The sequence below is a fragment of the Solanum verrucosum genome, unplaced genomic scaffold, assembly GCF_900185275.1.
Source record: "Solanum verrucosum unplaced genomic scaffold, falcon-dt-bn FXZP01000196.1, whole genome shotgun sequence".
Classification (NCBI taxonomy): domain Eukaryota; kingdom Viridiplantae; phylum Streptophyta; class Magnoliopsida; order Solanales; family Solanaceae; genus Solanum; species Solanum verrucosum.
The window spans coordinates 3,189,083-3,211,812 of record NW_026020420.1 but is presented as its reverse complement, the minus strand read 5'-3'; the positions used below and the strand labels follow the sequence as shown (position 1 = coordinate 3,211,812).

General features: G+C 33.7%; 4 protein-coding genes across 4 annotated transcripts; 3 read left to right on the top strand and 1 right to left on the bottom strand.

Moving 5' to 3' along the window:
* Positions 1–1,972: 1,972 nt before the first annotated feature.
* On the top strand, positions 1,973–8,020 carry LOC125840983 (threonine dehydratase 1 biosynthetic, chloroplastic). Its single transcript, XM_049519973.1, has 8 exons — positions 1,973–2,556; positions 4,730–4,909; positions 5,016–5,492; positions 6,221–6,469; positions 6,610–6,683; positions 6,917–7,034; positions 7,297–7,431; positions 7,547–8,020. The coding sequence occupies exons 1-8, from the start codon at positions 2,101–2,103 to the stop codon at positions 7,685–7,687; spliced, it is 1,830 nt and encodes a 609-aa protein (XP_049375930.1). The 5' UTR covers positions 1,973–2,100; the 3' UTR covers positions 7,688–8,020.
* Positions 8,021–10,986: 2,966 nt separating this feature from the next.
* On the top strand, positions 10,987–14,733 carry LOC125841117 (probable glycosyltransferase At5g03795). Its single transcript, XM_049486526.1, has 4 exons — positions 10,987–11,166; positions 11,950–12,167; positions 12,872–13,217; positions 14,032–14,733. The coding sequence occupies exons 1-4, from the start codon at positions 11,011–11,013 to the stop codon at positions 14,707–14,709; spliced, it is 1,398 nt and encodes a 465-aa protein (XP_049342483.1). The 5' UTR covers positions 10,987–11,010; the 3' UTR covers positions 14,710–14,733.
* A 1,034-nt stretch (positions 14,734–15,767) lies between these two features.
* LOC125841044 (60S ribosomal protein L24-like) lies at positions 15,768–17,865 on the top strand. The gene is made up of 5 exons (XM_049520040.1): positions 15,768–15,849; positions 16,596–16,671; positions 16,785–16,886; positions 17,138–17,286; positions 17,513–17,865. The coding sequence occupies exons 1-5, from the start codon at positions 15,839–15,841 to the stop codon at positions 17,664–17,666; spliced, it is 492 nt and encodes a 163-aa protein (XP_049375997.1). The 5' UTR covers positions 15,768–15,838; the 3' UTR covers positions 17,667–17,865.
* Positions 17,866–19,263: 1,398 nt separating this feature from the next.
* Positions 19,264–21,552, bottom strand: LOC125806876 (F-box protein PP2-A15-like). The gene is made up of 3 exons (XM_049486634.1): positions 21,001–21,552; positions 20,440–20,558; positions 19,264–19,847 (listed from the first exon to the last, which is right to left on the bottom strand). The coding sequence occupies exons 1-3, from the start codon at positions 21,307–21,309 to the stop codon at positions 19,397–19,399; spliced, it is 879 nt and encodes a 292-aa protein (XP_049342591.1). The 5' UTR covers positions 21,310–21,552; the 3' UTR covers positions 19,264–19,396.
* Positions 21,553–22,730: the final 1,178 nt, after the last annotated feature.

Sequence of the window (22,730 nt, the reverse complement as noted above, 5' to 3'; positions counted from 1 at the left end):
AAAATTTAAATATAAATTCTTCTCGATATTTCGAATCTTTTGATAATTATTTGAGCACTTGTAATCTAAAAATATATCAAAATATTTGTGCTAACCGTTACTTAATTAAACAATCCTGCCAAAATAATATCTCTTTGTCAAAGAGGAGAGTTGAAACCACTAAAAGATTACACAGGCTCCACTTACTTATAACAAACTATTTAAATCTCAGTGCTTAAACGTTTAAAACTCTCAAATATATTCCATTAACAAATTAAAATAATATTCTTTCTATTATTAATAGTAATGCTCAAAAGTTAATCACACTTTACACCTATATATTTTTGTCCTATATAATTAACTAGTCTCCTATAATGCACTTCGCTTGCTATTTAAAGTCTTTAATGATTATTTTTGATAATTTAGTTATTTAGGTAAGAAATTTGGATTTAACAAATATTTTATCTGATTTTTTGTATGAGATTTTGTTCGTTTGGGTCGTATCTTAAATGAATTTAGAACGAAAATGAAAATGAGTGAAGTAATTTTTAAATATTTTTGAAACTAAGAAAATTAGTTTTTTTTTTAAAAGGAGAATGACCTGATATATCTCTTAACTTTGTTATTTAGAGTTGATATATTCCTTTTTATAAAAGTAACTCAAATATAGGGGTGTGCATTCGTCGGTTCGATTTGGTTTTATGTATTGTCAGTTCGGTTTATCGATTTTCAATTTTAAAATATGCTTAACCAATAACAAATCAAAAAAATATTTTTATCGATTTTTGGCCATTAACGGTTCGATTTCCGGTTTACCCAATAAGAAAATGCTCATAAAATAAATATACGATTTCTCACTTCTCTAACAATTTGGCACGATACAGTGAGCCAAACAAATTAGCTGTAAATGTGTTGATATAGTGAAACAAGAAATATAATTAGAATTTGCATCAATAAGAGTAGATGTAGTACGAAGGCAACAATAACATGTTACAACCAAAACATAATATGAAAATTCTGATGTGAAGTAGAAGTACTATGACGTGTGAAGTGTGTAGACCGTAGTGTAGATTACTGATATAGTGTTAAATTATTAATATTTGATATTTATGAAGGGTATATTAGTAACTTATTATCATCTTAATGGGTTATTGGTTTACCCAATAATCCAATACTAAAAAGTAAAAACTGATACCAAATTGACGACCCAGTAATTTTTTTTATAAAATCATTAAAAATTCGTTAACCCAATAACCCAATAGCAATGACCCAATTAAAACAATTTTGGTTTGATTTATTGACCGGTTCGATTTTTGCACACCCCTACTCTAATATACCCTTTTGTCAGTTGGGTCGTATCTGAATTGAATTTAGAATGATAAAGAAAGCGAGTAAAGTAATTTTTAAATTTTGAAACTAAGAAAATCTTTTTTAATTTTTTTTAAGGGAAGAGGATCCGATATACATTTAACTTTATTATTTAGAATTGATATGCTCCTAATTATGAAAGTGACTCACATATACTCTTACTATTATGAAAATGACTTGCATATATCCCAACCGTTATAAAAGTAGTTCACATATATCCTTTTGTCTAATGATATTTATATAAAAGTCATTTGTATAATGATATGAATATATTCGAATCATTTTTATAACAAGAATATATTAGTTTTAGATGATAAAGTTGATGGATATCATTATATTAAAGAAAAAGGTAAAACAAAAGTATATATAGAGTATTATTTTTTTTAACATAAATACGTCTATTCTAAATTGCAAAATTGAAAAATTGAAAAGTATATTAATCCGTAGATTCGATGAACTATAGTTTTTTACTCGCCATGTTATGGAAATAGTTCATGTCCCCACAGTTTTAATGGGCATTCAATGAGTTTATTCATAAATTCATAAATAAGAATTTCAATTTCAGCAAACAAACAAGGCCTTACCTGTATAAATATTCACAATTTTGGCCATTTCTCCCCCTCCTCAGTCATCCTTCATCTGCTATAACCCTTGGCCAACGACCTCCGCCGCCGGAAAATATCTACATCTCCGGCCACCGACGGATTTGTACAATAACGTATTTAATCTTCATTATACATCTGAACGTAGGAAATGGAGGTTCTTCGGTTTACCGCCGTGAAGTCATTGAATTCCTGCGTCCGTCCTGAATTCACGGCGACGAGTTCCGTCATTGTTCCTATTAACACTGTGAAAGTTTCCGGAATGAGGAAAAGCAAAAGGAAGGCGTTTATTCGTGCTAAGGCGACGGAGATCTTGTCATCGCCAGCTACGGTAACGGAACCGTTGAAGGCGGAGCCGGTTGAGGCACCGGAGGCTCCGGTTCCGTTGCTACGAGTTTCTCCGAGCTCATTGCAGTGTGAGCCGGGATATTTGATACCGAATACTCCGGTTTTAGGTACTGGTGGTGTGACCGGGTATGAGTATTTGACAAACATCTTGTCATCGAAAGTTTATGATGTAGCTTATGAGACGCCTTTGCAGAAAGCTCCTAAGCTGTCAGAAAGATTGGGAGTTAATGTATGGCTTAAAAGAGAGGATCTTCAGCCGGTATGTATCTTTTTTTATTGGTTTTGTTCTTTTGCATTATTGCACAAGTTGTTAAAAATTTGAATATTTGGTGTTAAGTGAAGTTCGTTTATCAGTTCTTTTTCTGTTTCTCTGATGGATTTCCTTGGTTCTGTCTTTGTGAAAACATTTCTGTGCCAATTCATAGGTTTATTCACTGATATTGGCCTTGTGTCAATCTTTAACCGCTGAAGGTTTATGATTGGGATGAAGGTGTAGTAGTTGCTGTTGTGTAAAAGGAATATCTTTAGGACTAGTATTTTTGAAATATCATGTTCTCTGAGAATTTTTTGTTACTAAGAGAGAATTCGGTACTCCCTCTGTTTTAATTTGGTTGTTTGGTTTTGAGTTGGCACACAGCTTAAGAGAGTGAAATAGACTTTTGAATTTTGTAGTCATGTCTTTTAATCTTGTTGTCTTAAACATGCCACGTGATTTTTTTAATTTTTTTTTCTGAAATGAGCTAATATGGAAAGTAAGAAAAGAAATTGAGACGGAGGTAGGTAGTATGTCAAAATATCATCTGAGGAAACAATTTCATAGTGTTTGGTTACCTTCACTTGTGGTGGAAGATGTTGAAGACACTGACATCTCACTTTTTCCATCCCCTAAAAGAAAAGAAAAGTTCCAAAGCTGCATAAGGGAACCAATGCAAATTGTATGTCTTGACTTCTTATTTTTCTCTTTTCCATAAACTTTCAGCTGAAAGATTATGCAACCCTTTTGTGGCGGAACACAGTTATTTTGACAGAAACTTATTGTCCTGAAGTACGTCTAGTAGTTAGTGATCTAGCTACTATTTACATTTCTATTCTCTCTAATTTCTGGACGAAAAACCTTATCAAATGGCTGGTGTACCTTCAACCCTCTGTCTTTCCACGTGGAGTTGTAATGTACTTCACTGTATAAGAATGTGTCAGGATTGTTCTATTCTGGAATAGTTGAGCTTCCTAGCTATGCTAAGAGCCAGTTTTGGCAATTTGGTATTTGCTTTGTGGTTGAAAGGTTGGGAACTAGGACTAAAGAATTGGGTGCTATACCTTAATGTACAGAGCAATTATGTAAGGTAAAGTGATGTCTTAGTGGTTGTGTTTTTGGAATGGAGTCCTTAAATATGGAGATTCCCATGGAGTGACAATTGGCGGGCTGCAGAGGTAGTTAGAGACATTCAGAAATCTAAAAGCTATTGTGTATCTGTCGTACCTTTGAGATAGTGTTTGCGGAAAGTGAAGCAGTTGGACCTCCTCCTGTGCTGGTGCTAGTGGAAAATTCAAGTTGCTTTGGATCTTAATTATTTGAATGTTTGCTCAAGTTGTTGGATCTTGGTCAGTGACTATTTGTCTATACAAACATTTTCTTTTAATTTATTCTTTTGTTCAACTTTGATAGGAAGATTCTGAATTGTTTGAGGATCGTCTCATTTTATTTTGATTATGCTTCAAATATATGAAATTTAAGGAATCTGTATAAGTCAGTTACTGTGATCTGATTGCTTAAGAATATGCATGTTAGGCATTTTTCTTTTATTGTGATAATTTCCCCTTTGAGCCAAACGTTACTAAGACCCAAAGTGGAAATTGACTCTAATCTGTCAGTTCGTTGGCCTTGATCTGCTGTTGTTAAAATTTTCGGATGGTTTAGGGCTTCTCTTGTCGGGTTTTAGATTAGATTAAGTGCCTTGGAAAAGAAAAAGGCAAAATAGGCAGCACATTTGTGCTTATCCAATTGATTCTGGACTCAGACCAGAGTTTCTCTGCTATTTATGTTGCATTTTCGTCAATTAGTTGATCTTCAACGTATGATTAGTTAGCTTGCCGAGTTTCTTGTTCAGCTCAACCTTAAATTTCTGTGTCCTAGATCAAGGTCTTTTTTATCCTTTTTTTGGACAAGGCCAAAAGGTGAAAGTACTTAAATTTGTATACCCTATGGTTTATCTACTTTTGTTCCCTAAATGTTATTCCTCTAAATTTTTGACGTAGAAAACTTGTTCCACTACTATAGGCTGTCATTCCGCTGACCCCCCCCCCCCCCCCCCCCACACACACACACAAAAAAAAAAAGAAAAAAAAAAAAAGACTTTCTTATTGCTGGAAATACAAATCTTTGGCACTGGAGTAGAGTTGGCTCAGTAAATCTGACACACTCATATTGACAGGTGTTTTCGTTCAAAATCAGAGGAGCTTACAATATGATGGCAAAACTCCCTAAAGAGCAGTTGGAAAAAGGGGTTATATGCTCATCAGCTGGAAACCATGCACAAGGTGTTGCATTATCTGCTCAGAGACTTGGCTGCGATGCTGTGATTGTTATGCCTGTTACCACACCAGACATCAAAGTTAGGATTATTGAATTACACTTTTGGTTTAATAGCTTCCATTTTGAATGAATCCTGTTATTTTAAGGTTATCCATTTTTCTGAAACCACGTTCTTCTTTGAACAGTGGAAATCAGTTAAGAGATTGGGTGCTACTGTTGTTCTTGTTGGGGACTCATATGATGAAGCTCAAGCATATGCCAAAGAGCGGGCTGAAGCTGAAGGCCGCACATTCATCCCTCCTTTTGATCACCCAGATGTCATCGTAGGGCAAGGTACAGTAGGGATGGAGATAAATCGCCAACTCAAAGATAACATTCATGCAATCTTTGTGCCTGTTGGAGGAGGGGGGCTTATAGCTGGTATTGCTGCTTATTTGAAAAGGGTTGCCCCAGATATAAAGATTATTGGAGTTGAACCACTTGATGCAAATGCGTTGGCATTATCATTACAGCATGGTCAGAGAGTAATGCTGGACCAAGTTGGGGGTTTTGCAGATGGTGTAGCTGTTAAAGTGGTTGGTGAAGAGACTTATCGTCTCTGCGAGGAATTAATAGATGGCGTAGTCCTAGTTGGTCGTGATGCTATATGTGCATCTATAAAGGTTAGCCATCATCTTTTATTTTACATGTTGGTCTTCATCTGGATTAAATCTTTTGCCAACTGGTATTTACTGTGGACTAAATTTCTCAATGCTTGTATATGTGCTCCCTGAAGCACTACCGGTCAAATAAGACTAACAGTTGGAACATTTTTTGTCAGTTACCTCTCTTTCTTTCCAAGAAAGTATCACACAGCCCTCTTGTGTTATATATATGATGATACTATGTATCAATGCTTTATAAGATGGCATGAGTGGATTCATCTAAGAAAGAATATGAGTTGTAAAAGAAAACAGAAACATTCTGGAAAAAACATAAAAAATTGTAGGAAGCTATGAAGTCGATGCCAACATAGAACTTCCGTCGAATGAAATGTTTTATCTTAGAGATATACATGGTCATTTTTCATGCAGAAAGTCTAATAACTGTTGGATACAGCTTTTTATTGCATGAGTTGTAAGACTTTTTATGTAAGGGGTCGTTTGGTTGGGAACAAGTTATCCCAGGATTAGTTATCTTGGGGTTAGCTATCCTAGGATAACTTATCCCACCATACATATGAGATAATTTATCCCATCACTATGATATAAATGGTGGGATAAGTTATCCCAAACATGACAACCAAACAAGATACAAAATTTTTATCCCATTACTATTTTCTTATCCCATCACTATTTATTTTTATCCCTCACACCAAACGACCCCTAACAGTCATTGCTCATTTGGATAGGACATGTTTGAAGAGAAAAGGAGCATACTAGAGCCTGCAGGTGCACTTGCTCTTGCTGGAGCCGAGGCATACTGCAAGTATTATGGCCTCAAGGGTGAAAACGTAGTAGCAATAACTAGTGGAGCCAACATGAACTTTGACAGGCTTAGATTGGTAACAGAACTCGCAGATGTCGGTAGACAGCGGGAAGCTGTTCTTGCTACTTTTATGCCAGAAGACCCAGGAAGCTTCAAAAAGTTCGCTGAAATGGTGGGTCACCTTGAACACTTAAATATAGATTTTAAAGTAGTGCACTTTTGAGTTACCAGTCCCCCCCCCCCGCCCCCCCCAAAAAAAAAAAAAAGTAGCACACTTTTGACTAGCAGACTGAAACATTAACTTGATTACAGGTAGGACCAATGAATATCACTGAATTCAAGTACAGATACAACTCTGATAAAGAAAGAGCTCTTGTACTTTACAGGCAAGGTCTCCTTGATCTTTTAAAGAGATTTTTGGTTCATTTTAGCGTTAATTTTAGTATTTATAAACACAAACACTTATTCATGAAAGGACATCAACTAATTATTAAATATTTCCAGTTATTTGCCTCTCTATCAATCTGTTATGTAACCTATGGTAAAGCCAGTGTTGTTAAATTTTATTTAATTAAAGCCAACTTTATTCATTGTTTCATGGCCTTTTTTTAATGTGCAGTGTTGGACTTCACACAATATTAGAACTTGAAGGAATGGTGGAGAGGATGGAATCAGCAGATCTGCAAACCATTAATCTTACAAACAATGACTTGGTCAAAGATCATCTTAGGCATTTGGTAATGTTTTAGGTCTCCTTTATCATGTTGATATTTTTCTTTTGTATAGAACTGTATGTATAATTTCTCTATTCATTTGAATATTTTTGCTTTTACTACTATATTAAGAAACTTGATGACAATTTACCGTAATGAAATAATGTTTTTGTCTCTTGAGATTTTTAATTCTTAAGAGTAGATTTGCGGAGAGATTAGGTTTAACTCCTTTGTTTAATGGATTATGTGGTGTTCATTGGATATTGATCTCTCTCTCTCTCTCCAGATGGGTGGTAGAACAAATGTTCATAATGAGCTTTTGTGTCGATTCACTTTTCCCGAGAAGCCTGGTGCTTTGATGAAGTTTTTAGATGCTTTCAGCCCACGTTGGAATATAAGTTTGTTTCATTATCGTGCACAGGTAATATAGAATCTCATTCTTCTAGTTTAGTTCTTCCCCTTTGTTGGTGTTGGCCTGTAGTTTATCTGCTATTATATTGGATTAATTTGTTTGATCTTTTCTTTCGTGCTGAAAGGGAGATACTGGTGCAAATGTGCTAGTCGGGATCCAAGTTCCACAGGATGAGGTAGTTGAGTTTGAGGGACGGGCAAACAATCTTGGTTATGAATATGCAGTGGAGAGTCTCAATGAGGCATACCAGCTCATAATGCATTGAAAAAGGTGTTGCCTGTTATGGCTTGTTCTGGGACCTCATTGCAAAGAAATAACGTGGTATTCGCCGACTTCACTTTCTCCTGGTTAGTCAGATATTCTGAATCCTCCTCGTCAATGGAAGATGCCTATTTCATATACAACCAGTGTACTAGATGATTTTGGGCTAGTCTTTATCTTGTGTATATAAGCTATTTGTGTGTTATCTAAAGGCCTCTACTTCCATGAATAAACCATTTCACTTTAAAGCTAATATTAGGAGTTCTTTGTTCTGTTTCTACTTTGGCCTTCAATCCCAACTTCATCACGTTGTTCTATTAAAAATATCTTTGTTTTCTGGTGGTTGTTTCGTTTTAGTTTTTGGTCCGTCTTTCTTTTTGTCAGGTGTGTTTAGATTTGTTCACTTTGTCTTGTTAAACGTTATGGAACCAAAGTTGAGCCTTCGGTCTTGTGGAGCTAAGAAACTGAAGGCTGATCCTATAAAAAGTCTAATAATTACAGAGGAATCCTTTTTCTTCTATTCAAGTTTAGTTCTTCATTAACGATCAATTTATCCTGAATACTTATAACATGTGAACCCACTGCTACTTGTATGCCTACTGATATCCATGCCTACTCGAAGTCTGCACTTTCATTTTTTTTTTTATGACAAGGGAAACCCGCAGCCGCTACCCTTTGGGTGCACACATGGTAAAAACCTTGCTCCTATGCAATGCCCAAACATCTTAATGTCACTCTATATAGAAGCTTGAATAGTATTTTGCATTTCATTTGCTCTTATTGAGCAGCCTCTCATTTTACCACAGTCCATATGATATCATCCTTGGGAAAATCTGAAGGGGGAAAAGAAGAAAAGAAAAACCTGCATAATCGAGGATCAGAACTTCCTGTAATTCACTCTCTTGTTGTTACTTTTTCTTTCTTCTCAACTACTGCAGTCTACAGGAACCAATTATCATACATTGTAACCTAGTTAGCTCTGTATGTCACTCCTTATACCCAGTACACCATTTCGTTAATATGAACACCCAAATCCCACATACCAGCATTTCGAGTTCAACTGCCTGCAGTGTGTATATAGGAGTTTGCTGTGAATCTTACCTTAACACAAATTTCACCAGGAGCAAGTTAGGGACGTCCATAAGGGCGAACTTAAATTTGTTACTCTTTATCAACATATATAAATGCAGAATGCATGTTTAAGTATGGAGGCAATATAACTCATTCAATTTTATCATTTGCTCCTTCTGCTCTCTACTCTTATCAAAAAAGAGAAAAATTAGCTCTTGTTATGATCATACAACGTCTTTTAGCAAATTTATAAGAAATATTACACACTAAAGGTTATTAATGAAATAGAGTCTTTCCCAGCATGATATGATTTACTCTATTGAAAAGTTAGTGAAATATTGTAAATTTTGCAACCTAGGAACCAAAGACTCATAAATAAGTCATCTTGAAGTTTTAAATCATTTTGAGGCAAAGAAGTAAGTGGGAAGGGAATCCTTAGAGCAACGGTAAAGTCGGCTCCATATGAACTACATGTCACGGGCTCGAGTGGTGGACCCAGACCAAACTGTAGTTCTCGTGGCCCATTTGGTTGCTCAATTCCTCAAAAAGCTGCTTGTGTCAAGGTAGGCTGCCCCTACCTTGAATCATATGTAAACGTGGGATGCTTCATACTGCAGGCAGTCCTTTTTTAGGCAAAGAATCAAATGGCCTAGAGCTACAATACGTTTACGGTTCAGCAGAAACCAGTGTTTTGGGTTGAATCTGTTTACATATGTGCGAAAAATAAGCAGAGATAGATATACATTTCACAGCTCACAATGTCAAAATTCTGAATCCGTCCACCACTGAAATAGACATACTCAAGAGATGTACTAATTTTTGGCTAAACAGTCTTTTGAACTTTGTACACCCAAATACCCTGTAACCATCTTTCAGTCACTAACTAAACTCAAGAATTATAAAGAAAAAAGACATAATAACCTGTGTATATACGTAAATATCTAAATATATACACTTCTTAGCGTGTGTTCATTTTGTTTCGACTTACAAAGGGTAAAGTGAAAATGAAGGAAACAAATATATTACTAGTATTTTATGTCACTATATTAAAGGATCCATACCATAAGCCTCTTGCCTAGTGTCATGCTTCCATTTCTTGTTCTGTTACCCACCTTGTATGTATATCTGCATTAGGCCTCGATTAAATTTGAATTTATATATTGTAAGGTTCATTTCTAGTGGTATCGCTCCCAACATGATTTTCAATTCTCAGATGCTCGAATCCGAAACCTATAATTAAGAGGTGAAGAGATTCGAAATCATTCCACAACAACCTATGTTGATAGTGTCATCCTTCTATGTTACTTATGACAACAATTTGCAAATCTCCATGCAAATAATAATAAAAAATAAATGCTACTTTTATTTGGCCTATTCTAATTTCTATATAGAGTTTGAAGTTTTTTTTACAACACCAGGGAAAAAGCAAAGGAATATTGAGTAATCGATGGAGTTTGAACCCTCCACTTCAACTTCGAAGGCAGGAAACTCATCAAGTGAGTGACACCTGTCCCCGAGTTAAAGTTCTATAGTTGTGTAAAATAAATTAAATCAATCGCATCACTTATAGGATAATTACAAGTACATCTATTTAATAAGCATTGATTTGTAATTTAAATTAAAAGGTAGTAAGTAACAAATTATAAAAGTTTTGATGGGGAGAATTATGTTAACAACTTACGATAAATAAAACTTATTCGAAGATGAATTAAAAGTCTAACAACTGTTTGACTTAAAAGTTTAAAACATGGTATGTTTTCAACATCCCACAAGTCCTCTTGGTTAGTAGTGATAGTCATTTCTAAGTATGCATGTGCTTGGTTATGTTTAATTACGTTTAAATATTTTAAGTAGGCACGTATATCGTGGGATGGTTGAAATTTCTTTATCTTTAGCTAAATATTTGAGTTTAAACTCTTGAAAATAGAAAAAATCTTATTGACAACAGGATCCTACAATGCGCAAATTCAAATTTAGTCAGACTTCTACTATGGATATCAGAGGAAATTAAAAAAAAAGTATCTCTTGATTGCACTTTTCCTAAAAGGTAAAAAGCAAAATCTAGATTACAATAATGAAGGAAGGAAGATATACATTGAACACTAAGATGGTAAGGAATCAAATTACAATTTTTTAACCATATTTTATAGAAATTTCATATATTTTATTATATATATACCAAAGCCAAACTTTACAACTTTTTTCCACAAAGAAACAACAAAAGTAAAAGGGGAAAAAGTAAGAAAAACAAATAGAATGAATTCAAATTCTTTAAAGGTTTTATGGTTTATTTTGCCATTATTTTTGGTTGCTGCTTTTGTTGTTATCATTAATCCACAAGGTTCCAAATTTTGGCTATCAATTTCTCATCATCATTATTTAGAGACTCTCAATAATGGTTCTTCAACAAAGGTGAGTTTTATTTTTTTTAAATATTACTATTAGTACTTTTGTTAATATATATGTGTTGTTTAGCTATATAATTTGTTCATTCCTAATTCTTATTTTTCTAGTAGTGATCATTGACACTTCATTCTACAAACATTGTGGTAACTAAAACATTGATCTTTAATCATTCGAGTCCGCGGCATGAAAAAATGTGCTACCAAATGGAGTCCTTTCTGGGGTGAAGTTGAATTAGTCGGGCTTCAATATAAGTATCAAATACCGAGTGAGAAACTAAAAAAAACATTCATCTTTTCTCCTTTGCTATGAAATTAATAATTGGATTTTTTTAGAGCTGTTAATAGCTGATTTTAATTTCTTGATCAACAATTTGATACTATCCATTAATGACCTTGGAAAAATAAAATAAAAAATCTTACCTTAATTAGGACTTGTGATCTTGAAATGACTCTTTTAATGAATTTATTTATATTCTTACCGCTAAGAATTCATTGCAATTTTGAATTAATATTCATAATTAAATCAATTTTTGTATTAAAATTTTAGTGATGTAATTCATGTACACACACCTAAGTTCCATTTTTAAAATGCTAGGTTTAGCTGAATTCAATTGCTTTTGTCCGAATTTTATATATATATATATATATATATATATATATATATATATATATTTGATTTTGCTATAGAAACTTATAAATTTCAAATCCGAAATCGCCGTATTTCTATTTCATGATGACCATAACCCTTTAAATTTACTAATTAATTGCTTATTTGTTGTTAACCTTATAGGCAATTAATGAGAAGGATGAGGTCCCTATTATTAATGTAAATAAGAACACAACAACACCAAAAAGATTTAGCAAAATAGAGAAATTGGAAGCAGGACTTGCAAGATCTAGAGCTGCAATATTATTATTAAGACAAAACAAAAGCAATCATATAGAAGAAGAAGAAGATGAATATATTCCTCATGGTCCTATGTACTTGAATGCTACTTCCTTCCACAGGTATGTTGTATATTACTATACCATTCACTGCTAATTAATTACTACTCCAATCCGGGATCGTTGGTTTGAATACAAGTTATATTGAGAATAGTTATTCTGACATGTATTGTTTCTTCTTTATTGTCTATTTGGTTTGTTAGAAATAACATGGATTTGTATATTTTCTGAGAAGAAATTAAATTGTTCGTTCACAAAAATATCCTCCACCTTATTCAGTAGAAAAAAGGTTTGAGGCAATGGCGTAACCACAAATAACTTAGGGTGGCCAGTCGGACACCCTTCATCAAAATATTATAATATATATATATATATATATATATATATATATATAGAGAGAGAGAGAGAGAGAGAGAGAGAGAGAGAGAGAATTATACGAAGTATATAGGTCAATTATTATTTTTCGTACCTATATATATGAAATCTTAAACACCCTTAACGAAATTTCTGACTTCGGTACTGATTTAAGGTATCTCATGTTTCTTTTTGTCATTTTTACTAATTCATCAGGATATCTAATCCCGATGCTATTATCCCACCCTCTGACAAATATAAAGTAATCTTAGACTTTGGTGTTTAAGTTATATTTGATATAATATGTATAAATAATATATCAAAAACTCCATAAGCTATACTAATTGAAACTCAGAATTCATAAATTTAAAATTTTGATTCCATCTAAACTGATTCATTTCTAAAATGTGTAGGAGCTATTTAGAAATGGAGAAAAAATTCAAGGTATATGTGTACAAAGAAGGTGATCCCCCATTATATCATTTTGGTCCATGCAAACATACATATGCTATTGAAGGTTATTTTATTCAAGCAATGGAAGTTAGCAAATTCAGAACAGAAAATCCAAACAAAGCTCATGTATACTTCTTGCCATTAAGTGTTACAATGTTAATTGAATTCATATATGTGGCTGAATCACATGAATGGGGTCTCATGAAGAACACAACAATGGATTATGTTAATGTCATTTCTCAAAAGTATCCTTATTGGAATAGAAGTCTTGGTGCTGATCATTTCATGCTTGCTTGTCATGATTGGGTAAGTTTCTTGAATTTATTTTATATTGTTGGTGTATATAAATTAATTAGAACGTTATTTATATAACAATTGGTTCTCTCTCTAAAAAAAAAAGATTGAATTTGGAGTACGACAAACAAAGTACTCGAATAGATACTTTACTACAAGCATCGTCTCATTGTTTTTTCACTTTGTCTGTCTTTTGACTTGATATGAAATTTAATTATGAAACCATACTCTTCCTTTCTTCCTCATTTTGATATAGTCTTGAGAGGTAGCCTTTGTAAAATTAAAAATAAAATAAATATTGAAACTTTTTGAATATTATAGTTCCTCCCTTTTAATTTATGTGACATTATTTATTTATTATAAAAAATAAATATTTTTATATTTAGAATATTCAATTATAAAATTCTCATTTTACTATTAACGAGAAGCTTTTATAGTCATACAAATGTTTATGTCATGTTTAAGATCATAAATTTCAATTACGTATTACTCTATTTTTTTACTGAAACTTAACATTGAATTAATCAAATTATATGTCACATAAATTGAAACGAAATGGAGAATTTTATTCATGATAGCTAGTGCCAAGCTCACATGTGTAATATTCTTTAATAATAGTCCTCTCTATAGATAATTGTCGTGTGTGCTTCACGTTATCTCTGGGAGGTAACGATAAAGTTTGTATACATTCTATATCCTTATCAGATTCCATTCATGAGATTACACTAAATATATTGTTGTTACTTTGTACCGTATTATATGACCTTTTTTAATACATTTTTAATAATAGTATCTTAGTCTTGATTTAATTTGTGTTATTATACAGGGACCTGAAATTTCCTTTGCTATACCACACTTGTACAAAAACTCAATTAGAGCTTTATGCAATGCCAATACCTCAGAAAAATTCAATCCAACAAAGGATGTTTCAATTCCAGAAATCCATCTCCCTTTAGGTACAACCAAAGGCCTACTAGGCGGTCCACCGCCCTCCGATCGCCCCGTTCTCGTGTTCTTTGCCGGAGGTGTTCATGGTCCAATTAGGCCAATTTTGTTACAACATTGGGAAAATAGTAAAGATGAAGATGTTCAAATTCACAAGTACTTACCAAAAGGTGTTTCATATTATGACATGATAAGAAAGAGTAAATATTGTTTATGTCCAAGTGGATATGAAGTTGCAAGTCCAAGAATGGTTGAGGGACTTTACATGGGATGTGTACCTGTCCTAATTAAGGATAATTATGTGACACCTTTTAGTGATGTACTTGATTGGGACACATTTGTTGTTACAATTCATGTTAAGGATATTCCTAATCTTAAGAAAATTCTTATGGATATTCCTCAAGATAAGTATTTGGTGATGCAAAAAAGGGGAATTCAAATGAGGAGGCATTTTGAGGTTAATTCACCTCCAAAAAGATATGATGTGTTTCATATGATTCTTCATTCGATTTGGCTTCGAAGACTTAATTTTCGGGTTCATGATGTTGATGAATCTTGAATTAAAAAATTTGGTTTGTGAGAGGAAAGTATTGATTTTAAGTACAAATGTAGTTTTTTTTTGAAGGATTGTGATTTTACGATTCTTGATTTTGCTAAATGAATCGATATAGATTGTTATACTTCATACTTGTGCACCATTATGAATTAATAAGAGCTATTAAGCTTTTGTGTTTGATATGATGTGATATTGTATCGTGTTCATGTAGTTATTGGATGGAAGTGTTCCAACGGCTGACCAATTGACAATCATGTTTTTAAATATGCCATTGCTATTTATTAAAAAATCGTCATTTTGATTAACAATACAATTTGTGAAAAGTGATTAAAAATAAGTGGATTAAGGTCCATCAAATTCATTTCTTTTAGGTCAAACACTAAGGCAGTGGGTCAATACAAGAATATGAACCGCTAAAAGGAAAGAAATATACAAGTGAAGAGAAGGTCCAGAGTTTCTCCGAGAGAGATTCTAAGAAAAGAAGATAAAAAGACTTCTAGGGGACTTGATGGATTTTCTGATGTCTTTAGTTCTTCTGGGAGGACTCTTTTATAGGCTAAAAAGTTGAACCATCATTTCATGACCACACACTTAGTACCCGTGCCTAAGCTCTAACACTACACTTGAGGCTGATTGGGGACATGTTAGTGCAAGACTCGAGATTGATTTTTTTGATTTCCCCGTGAGTCATTAAGAGGGTGTATAGCTCGCGAGGAAAGGTCTCGTGGGCTGCCCCATTAGGAAACAATTTTATTCGGGTTAGTTTCACATCGCTTAGGATCACACCGGGGACAATCCTTCCAAATTTCCACAGGTTGTATCAAGCATCTCTTCGGGTTTAATTTAACCACGTGTCATAATCTGATTCATCCTTTTACTAAACGCGATTTTCCACATACAAATAGTGTTCTACTTTGCGGATACGCAATGAAAAATGTCTGAGAAGTAGAAGATTTTTGGACTGGCCCAATACATGGCCCATGAGCAACCACTTATTGGGCTTACGATAGATTTGTTATTCTTTTGGGCCCAATTTTTCATACAGTTTCCACTATAAGGGTTTGTTGACTAGGGTTTTATTTTCTCCATTTTTGGAACATCACTACGGAGAAAGCTCGCAGCTGTATCAGCAATGGTGCTCAAGTAAATCATCGACCTTTCTACTTGCTTTTTTATATGTTTCATGCATGTAATAGAATGTTGTATATATGCCCTTAATTTATTAATTTTTCTTTTTTTTTTCGCATTTTGTAAATTTCGTTTATTCAGAGATTCATGTTGGATCATTTGTAACTTTGTTTTGATTATCAACTTATCATATATAATTCACAGTAATGGCGCCATTTTGTTTTTTGTTGACTTACATATAAGTACCTGTTTTGTGTCCATTTCGTTTGTTTGCTAATCGGAGTATTAGTTCTACGGAGAGTATTATTAAATTCTTCGTTTATCGACGTTTTTGTTTGTTTGCTATAGTTGAATTGCATAATTAAATGTGAATCTGTAGTGAAATTCTCAGTAGCTACTTCATTGTTGCATTTGGTGAAGGTTGAATGTTGCTTTCAGAACGTTCATTTTGGCAAAGCTAGTTGAAAGATTTGAAAAACTATATCATTGGGAAAACCTAACTGCTTTTAGCACAAGTAATATGAAAAAGGATGAAGTTTTGCATAAACAAAAATAAAAGAGAAGAAATTGCGAACAGAGTTTTTGATAATTTTCTAATAGACTTAAGTATGTATGGTCCCTGCTCATGACGGAGGAATTATTATAGTTATTATGTTGCATAAACTTTCTAGCTTCGTTTAGTTTGAATTTGTCTCCTTGTATTGCACAAAATTAAAGTATAAGTGATTAATCTAGTGTTTTATTGTTGATTTTGATTTCAGGACGGAACTCTGTCGTTTCAGTGGTGCCAAGATATATCCTGGGAGGGGAATCAGATTTATTCGTTCTGATTCTCAGGTGATTTTTATTTTCTGAGAGAACTTACTATCTTCTTCGTTATGATTGTGGCTTAGTGGAAAGTGTTAAGAGTTGTGTTTTCTTATCCATTTGTCACTTTTATTTTGTCTTAGGTGTTTCTATTTGTCAACTCAAAATGCAAACACTACTTCCACAATCGCCTGAAGCCTTCAAAACTTACATGGACAGCTATGTATAGGAAGCAACACAAGAAGGTTAGTGTTAATAAAGCTTCATTGATCAAAAATTTTAAGCTTTATTTTTCTTCAAAAATTGCAAAGTTGAAGGATAGATATGTTGATACTGCATTGCGATCATAATAAGTATGTAAAACAATTTTCTGTTTTGTCAGCTCTTGCCTAATTTGTATTGTGGCATAGTCCTGTTCACCTTTGCCATCTTTTGGATAACTGTATGTATATTCTTATGTCAAGTAAAATTTGCCATTTTTGTATGGTGACTGTAGGATATTGCCCAAGAAGCTGCTAAGAAGAGGCGCCGCACAACAAAGAAGCCTTACTCCAGGTCCATTGTAGGTGCAACCTTAGAGGTTATCCAGAAGAAGAGAACTGAAAGGCCAGAAGTTCGAGATGCTGCCAGGGAGGCTGCTCTCCGGTTAGTTTTTACTTTTTTACCATTTCCTGCATGCTAATCCCTTAGATTTAGCATGTGCATTGAATCAAGTTCTCAGATATACATGCAAACCACCTACTACTCAATCTGGTTGGTAAACCTAAGATAAAATGGGGAAAAGAACTAAACGATGGATTCTTTTGACAATACAGTTTTTCCTTTATTACATGAAGGTGAATTGATTTTCATTTTTTTTCGATTTGTGCAGTGAAATCAAGGAAAGGATCAAGAAGACCAAGGATGAGAAGAAAGCCAAGAAGGCTGAGGTGCAGGCCAAGTCACAAAAAGCTGGAGGTAAGGTTAACGTCTCTAAGGGTGGATCAAAAGGACCTAAGCTTGGTGGTGGCGGTGGAAAACGTTAAGCAACATTTTGTTTTTTTACTTGTAAGTCAGTTGAGAGTTTTTTTCACGGCACTGTAAGTGGCATCATTTACCAGTCTTATTGTAGTCAAAACAGCAGACAGTAATTTCTCTAAACAAATGTTTTTGCATTTTAATGTTGCTATTGATTCGTTGATGGACTGCAGTTAAATGCAGTTCTTCTCAGTTCTCGCTCTTAAACGTATATTTTCGTATTTTGTTTTGTTTCAAATGTGCTATCACTTTGACCGATATTGCTATCGTTTTTTTCTTTTTTTATTAACCTTCACGAACCATTTCACTTTAGCCCTTGTGCTTCATCAACAACCTAAAAATCTCACTTTGTACCAGTCGTTCCTTCCTTACCTCTGTGAAACACTCCCTCATGCCACCACCCCATTGCCACATCCTCCATCTCAATTTATGTTATGTGCATGTGTTTGATTAGACGTGGAGTTTAAGAAACAAATTTTAAACTTAAAAGATGTCTAAAACAAAGTTATAGGGATTGTTTGTATTTCAACAAGAGTGAAATGAAAATTTTGAAGTTTAAACTATTAATTACTAGATGTAAAAATATGACATTCAATTGGAGTGGGGGAGTAAAATCTAGTGCAATATTACATAGGGTCGAGAAAGGTATTTTTAAGATGAAGACCCCCAATAACATATTTCAAGAGCATATAAAAAATGCATCAAGTTTCAAGAGCATATAAAAAATGCATCAAGAAAGATCGAGTTAAAAATAAAAAACAAAAGGCATAACAGCTACGCTAGTTTGGAGCGATCCTACATAATTTATAGGCCCCAAACACTAGGGGTGTGCAAAAACCGATTTAACCAATAAACTGAACCGAAAAAAACACTATTGGTTTATTGATATTGGGTTATTGGGCTAACGGTTTTGCAAAATTTTTTATTGGGTTATTGGTTCGGTTTCCGGTTTTATAATTTTTGTTAATGGTTAAACCGATAACCCAATAAGACTATACTAAATTTACTAGTCTTATTGTTAATGGTTAAACGATTGTTACTTTCATACTTTTTGTTAATGGTTAAACGATTGTTACTTTCACACTTTTTCCTTTGAATGTGTCTAGTGTCTAAACTTGCAAGAAAAATGATTGTTACTTTTATGATTATTACTTGCATGCCAAATGCTGGAAAAATCATATGGTTTATTTGAAAATTTTCTTATCGTGTATATAATATATATGAGTATTTTCTTATTGGTTAAACCGAAAACCGAACCGTTAAGTACCATAAACCGATTAACCAAAAACCGATAAGAAATATGTTATTGGTTTGGTTATCGGTTTGATGTATTTACAAACCGAAAACCGATAAACCGAACCGAACCGAACCGACCGATGTGCACCCCTACCAAACACTGGAAAGTAAGCCATCATACAAGTGCAATAAACACAGCAACATTGTACCAATTGTATACACATGAAATAGTAATAATAATAATAATAACAACAACAACTCAATGTTTCTTCTCGTGAAGTATACTATTATCCTGATCTTCCGTAGAAGATATACTATACAGCAAAACTGGATCAAAAACAAAGCATTAACATTTACATGGATAGAAGGGGCAGACATACCTAAGGCGAAAAATATACAGTGATATCCTCCATGGTACCAAATTTTTAGGTAGTATAAGCTGTGTAATAGAACCTAATTTAATACTTTCTACAAGTGTTGGTAAAACTAGGAAACATATCATTTACCCTGTTCTTCTCCTCTTGAGATTACTGGGGATAATCGATACAGAATCCAAACAAAGGCCACCTTTCGAATGTGTGCAGTCAATCTGTTTCATCGAGAATCTAACTTCAGTTACAGGATTTGACCTACTGACAATAAATTCACCCACCTTGTATTCAATCCAGCATCCACGCTTAATAGTCCCTTTTGCATCATCTTGTTCGATGTCATGGAGGCGGCACTCACTAACTACACACTGTCCATCAGAAGTAGACAGTTCATAGCGTACTGGCCCCAAATCCCATCCATGTGTGTGCTCAAAGTTGGAAACACGTCGGCCTAGTCTCTTAAGGAATTTCCCAATGTGGATCCTGAATGTTAGAGTGTATACATCTGGAGGAAAAGGAAATTTCACTGTTCCACTTACTTCAAACCACCAGACTTGCTGGCAATACGCCACAATCTGGAACCTGCAAGAAACTATCAGCTGAATATTAGAATGTGGAAGTTTATAATAATTCATTGTGTCTACCAACAGCTAGATATTTACGAGTAGTCAGAAACAACAAAGTTGTCGAACAATCAGAAAGCAAACAACAAACGTAAGGGAAAAAGATATACTCCACTACTTTCAAGTATTTTTAATGGATAAGAAGAGGAGAAATTTGAATCAGATATACCTTTATTTTTTCAAATTCAAGTGTGCTGATACTACCTAGGACATTCTATGCAATCCAGTCTAATCACACCATATTATCAAGTAATGAACTCCTTCAAATAGGAAGAAAAAAGAATTTAATCCATTTCTTCCTGTTCTCTTCGTATTCTTATCTGATTTCATCTCAAGGTCAACAAATAAACATCATTTACCATGATAGCAAATTTTATCCCGTGATGCACAAAGAAACTCAGTTTCAAGTAACAGACTCAATGAGGAAATAAATATCTATCACTAAGCATTACAGAGAATATCTAACCAATTCAGGAATCTAATATAATCTCCACAGTGTGAAGAACAAGCTTATAAATGATATTGTTGAATGTGATTTGAATAAATCTAACCTTGATTCATCCGTTGCAAACCAGTTCCAATGTCTCCTGTCTTCACTACTTGTTATCGACATTGCTTTTGAAGAGATTGACATGCAAATCCTTCCACTTACTCTGTCCAACCATACTTCCTGTTATTTCTCCCATGTAATGAGAAGTATATATTAGTAAAACAAATAGAAACACTATAAATAGAGCTAAAAATTGTAAGTCGTAAACATAAGAAAACACAATGAAACTCAACTGCGTCAAACCCTCACTCCCACACCCCCGTTTAAGGAATTAATTAATAGGGCCCTTTAATCCCTTTGATTCCCTGGTGGCTTGAAGACTCTAACATGGTTGGAGTGATTCTCACTGTGTTATCCTTCCCTCATCAAAGCTCAACATTTCTTACACTCCATTTTCCCCAGTTAAACAACATCAAAAGCATTACACAAAGGAGTGTATCCATACCATCAAGAACCTACTTTAGCAGTGTTAACTCAAATTTCATAATTCATTCCACTAAAACCAATCCAATACATGTCTAAACAAATTCTCAGAGAGATAAGGGCAAATATATTCCTATACCTTATTGTCATCATCAAACGAGAGGGGACGAGAGAGAAGGGCAAATATATTCTTCTTCGAAAAACCTTCGTATCTCCAAGGAGGCAAAAGGTCAAGCATATGGTGGTAATTAGAAGGAAGTTTAGATTCCCACACAGCATCAGAAGAAGCAGCACCACGAAATGCCCGGTTCAGCCGAGCGAGATTACAAATTTCCGGCGGCGTTAGGTACATGAAAACACAAGCCACGCAACTTTCCGGTATGTCGCCTAGCCCCGTTCTACCGGTAGCCGTACCATTCTCCGCCGTGTTGGACAATGATGCCCCCATGCAATTGCCTGTTTATGTATCGGAAACAGGGCAATTTCGGGTCAAATCATGGTTCTGTCGCGGCGGTGCACGGCGGAAGTGGAGCGGTGATTTATAATCAACGGAGGCGAAGGATTTTTCTAACGATTTGGTTTTCTTATGTTATTCTCCACTTTTCAAAGTATCTAATGTTTAGTCACGTCAAAGCATGCTACCTTTTTAAAATTTGATTCTTTTACCAATTTATACTGTTGAATTATATTTGTGAATTCTCAATCGTTTATTAGATATTTAAAAGATTAACTTATTTATATAAGGGTATTATGATATGTTCAAAGGATTATTAATTCGAAATTCAATGAAATTGTGTCATGTCTTATCTAAGTACCTCCTATTAATTCTTCTTCAACCTATGTCTACCTTTCCTAACTTCTGCTCCCGACACTCTCACACCTCTTTATTAGCACATTTTCACAGCTCTTGGCTCCTTTTCATATGATGAAGCATTTTTAGTTTTGCTTTTCTCATTTTGTCTGTCACGAAGGTCACTCCGATCCTCATGGGACTTTAGTCAGAGAATTATGTGGCGTACACAAGTTAAATGTTAGTAGTAGATATTATGAGTGTTTATTTCATTTTGCACACTCTTAACACAACTAAGTTGCACACCCTTCACTAAATTTTTGACTCTGTCACTGCCGACACTCTTTATAATTTCGCTCCTAATTATATCTTTTCTAGTATATATGCCTATAAATTCATTTAAACATTATCTTTTTATTAACATTTTGCTTAATCAATATTTTACCTCATAAAATAATAATATAAATCGAGATATCGCTCTTTTTCACTAAAATTTAATGAAGGAATCATCTAATAACTTGTTTAATTGAAATGAAGGGAGCAAACGAAGTTGGGTCGAAAAAAGAAAGATTCCTCATATCATCAGATTATTAATTCGAAATCCAATATAGTTAAGAAGATGTATTAAGTCTTGATAAAAAATATATTATGACCCAAAAAAGATAAAAATTAGATCGAATGTATACATAAATAAACTTTAAAATTAGTATCAATAACCGTAGACATCTTAGCTATGAATTATGATAGTGACCATCGAAATAAGCCTAGTGTAATTTTATTAAATGTGAATAAATTATTAATTTGAAATTTAATAATTTAAATTGATTAAAATCTAGAATCAAATAATAATAAATTTAATATAATTCCATAAATGATGTGTCTCATAAATTTTAGAATTTAAAACTTATTAGCTTTATATCATGATATGTTTATTTGACCACCAACATAATTAATAAAGTATTTATTTGATCATTAATACTAACTTTAAGTACTTATTTATGTATTTGGATCTAAAAAAACTATATCAATTTAATAAGTAGGGGACCAAACACCCACATTAATCATCTTGAAAAGTAATT

Coding starts and splice junctions, on each gene's coding strand:
- LOC125841117 (XM_049486526.1), top strand. CDS start 11,011: ATGAATTCAAATTCTTTAAAGGTTTTATGGTTTATTTTGCCATTATTT. Junction 12,168..12,871: donor AATGCTACTTCCTTCCACAG/GTATGTTGTATA, acceptor TAAAATGTGTAG/GAGCTATTTAGAAATGGAGA. Junction 13,218..14,031: donor TGCTTGCTTGTCATGATTGG/GTAAGTTTCTTG, acceptor GTTATTATACAG/GGACCTGAAATTTCCTTTGC.
- LOC125806876 (XM_049486634.1), bottom strand. CDS start 21,309: ATGGGGGCATCATTGTCCAACACGGCGGAGAATGGTACGGCTACCGGT. Junction 20,559..21,000: donor CGTTTGATGATGACAATAAG/GTATAGGAATAT, acceptor GAGAAATAACAG/GAAGTATGGTTGGACAGAGT. Junction 19,848..20,439: donor TTTGCAACGGATGAATCAAG/GTTAGATTTATT, acceptor AGTTTCTTGCAG/GTTCCAGATTGTGGCGTATT.
- LOC125841044 (XM_049520040.1), top strand. Junction 16,672..16,784: donor TTATTCGTTCTGATTCTCAG/GTGATTTTTATT, acceptor ATTTTGTCTTAG/GTGTTTCTATTTGTCAACTC. Junction 16,887..17,137: donor ATAGGAAGCAACACAAGAAG/GTTAGTGTTAAT, acceptor TGGTGACTGTAG/GATATTGCCCAAGAAGCTGC.
- LOC125840983 (XM_049519973.1), top strand. CDS start 2,101: ATGGAGGTTCTTCGGTTTACCGCCGTGAAGTCATTGAATTCCTGCGTC. Junction 2,557..4,729: donor AAAGAGAGGATCTTCAGCCG/GTATGTATCTTT, acceptor TCATATTGACAG/GTGTTTTCGTTCAAAATCAG. Junction 7,035..7,296: donor AAGATCATCTTAGGCATTTG/GTAATGTTTTAG, acceptor CTCTCTCTCCAG/ATGGGTGGTAGAACAAATGT.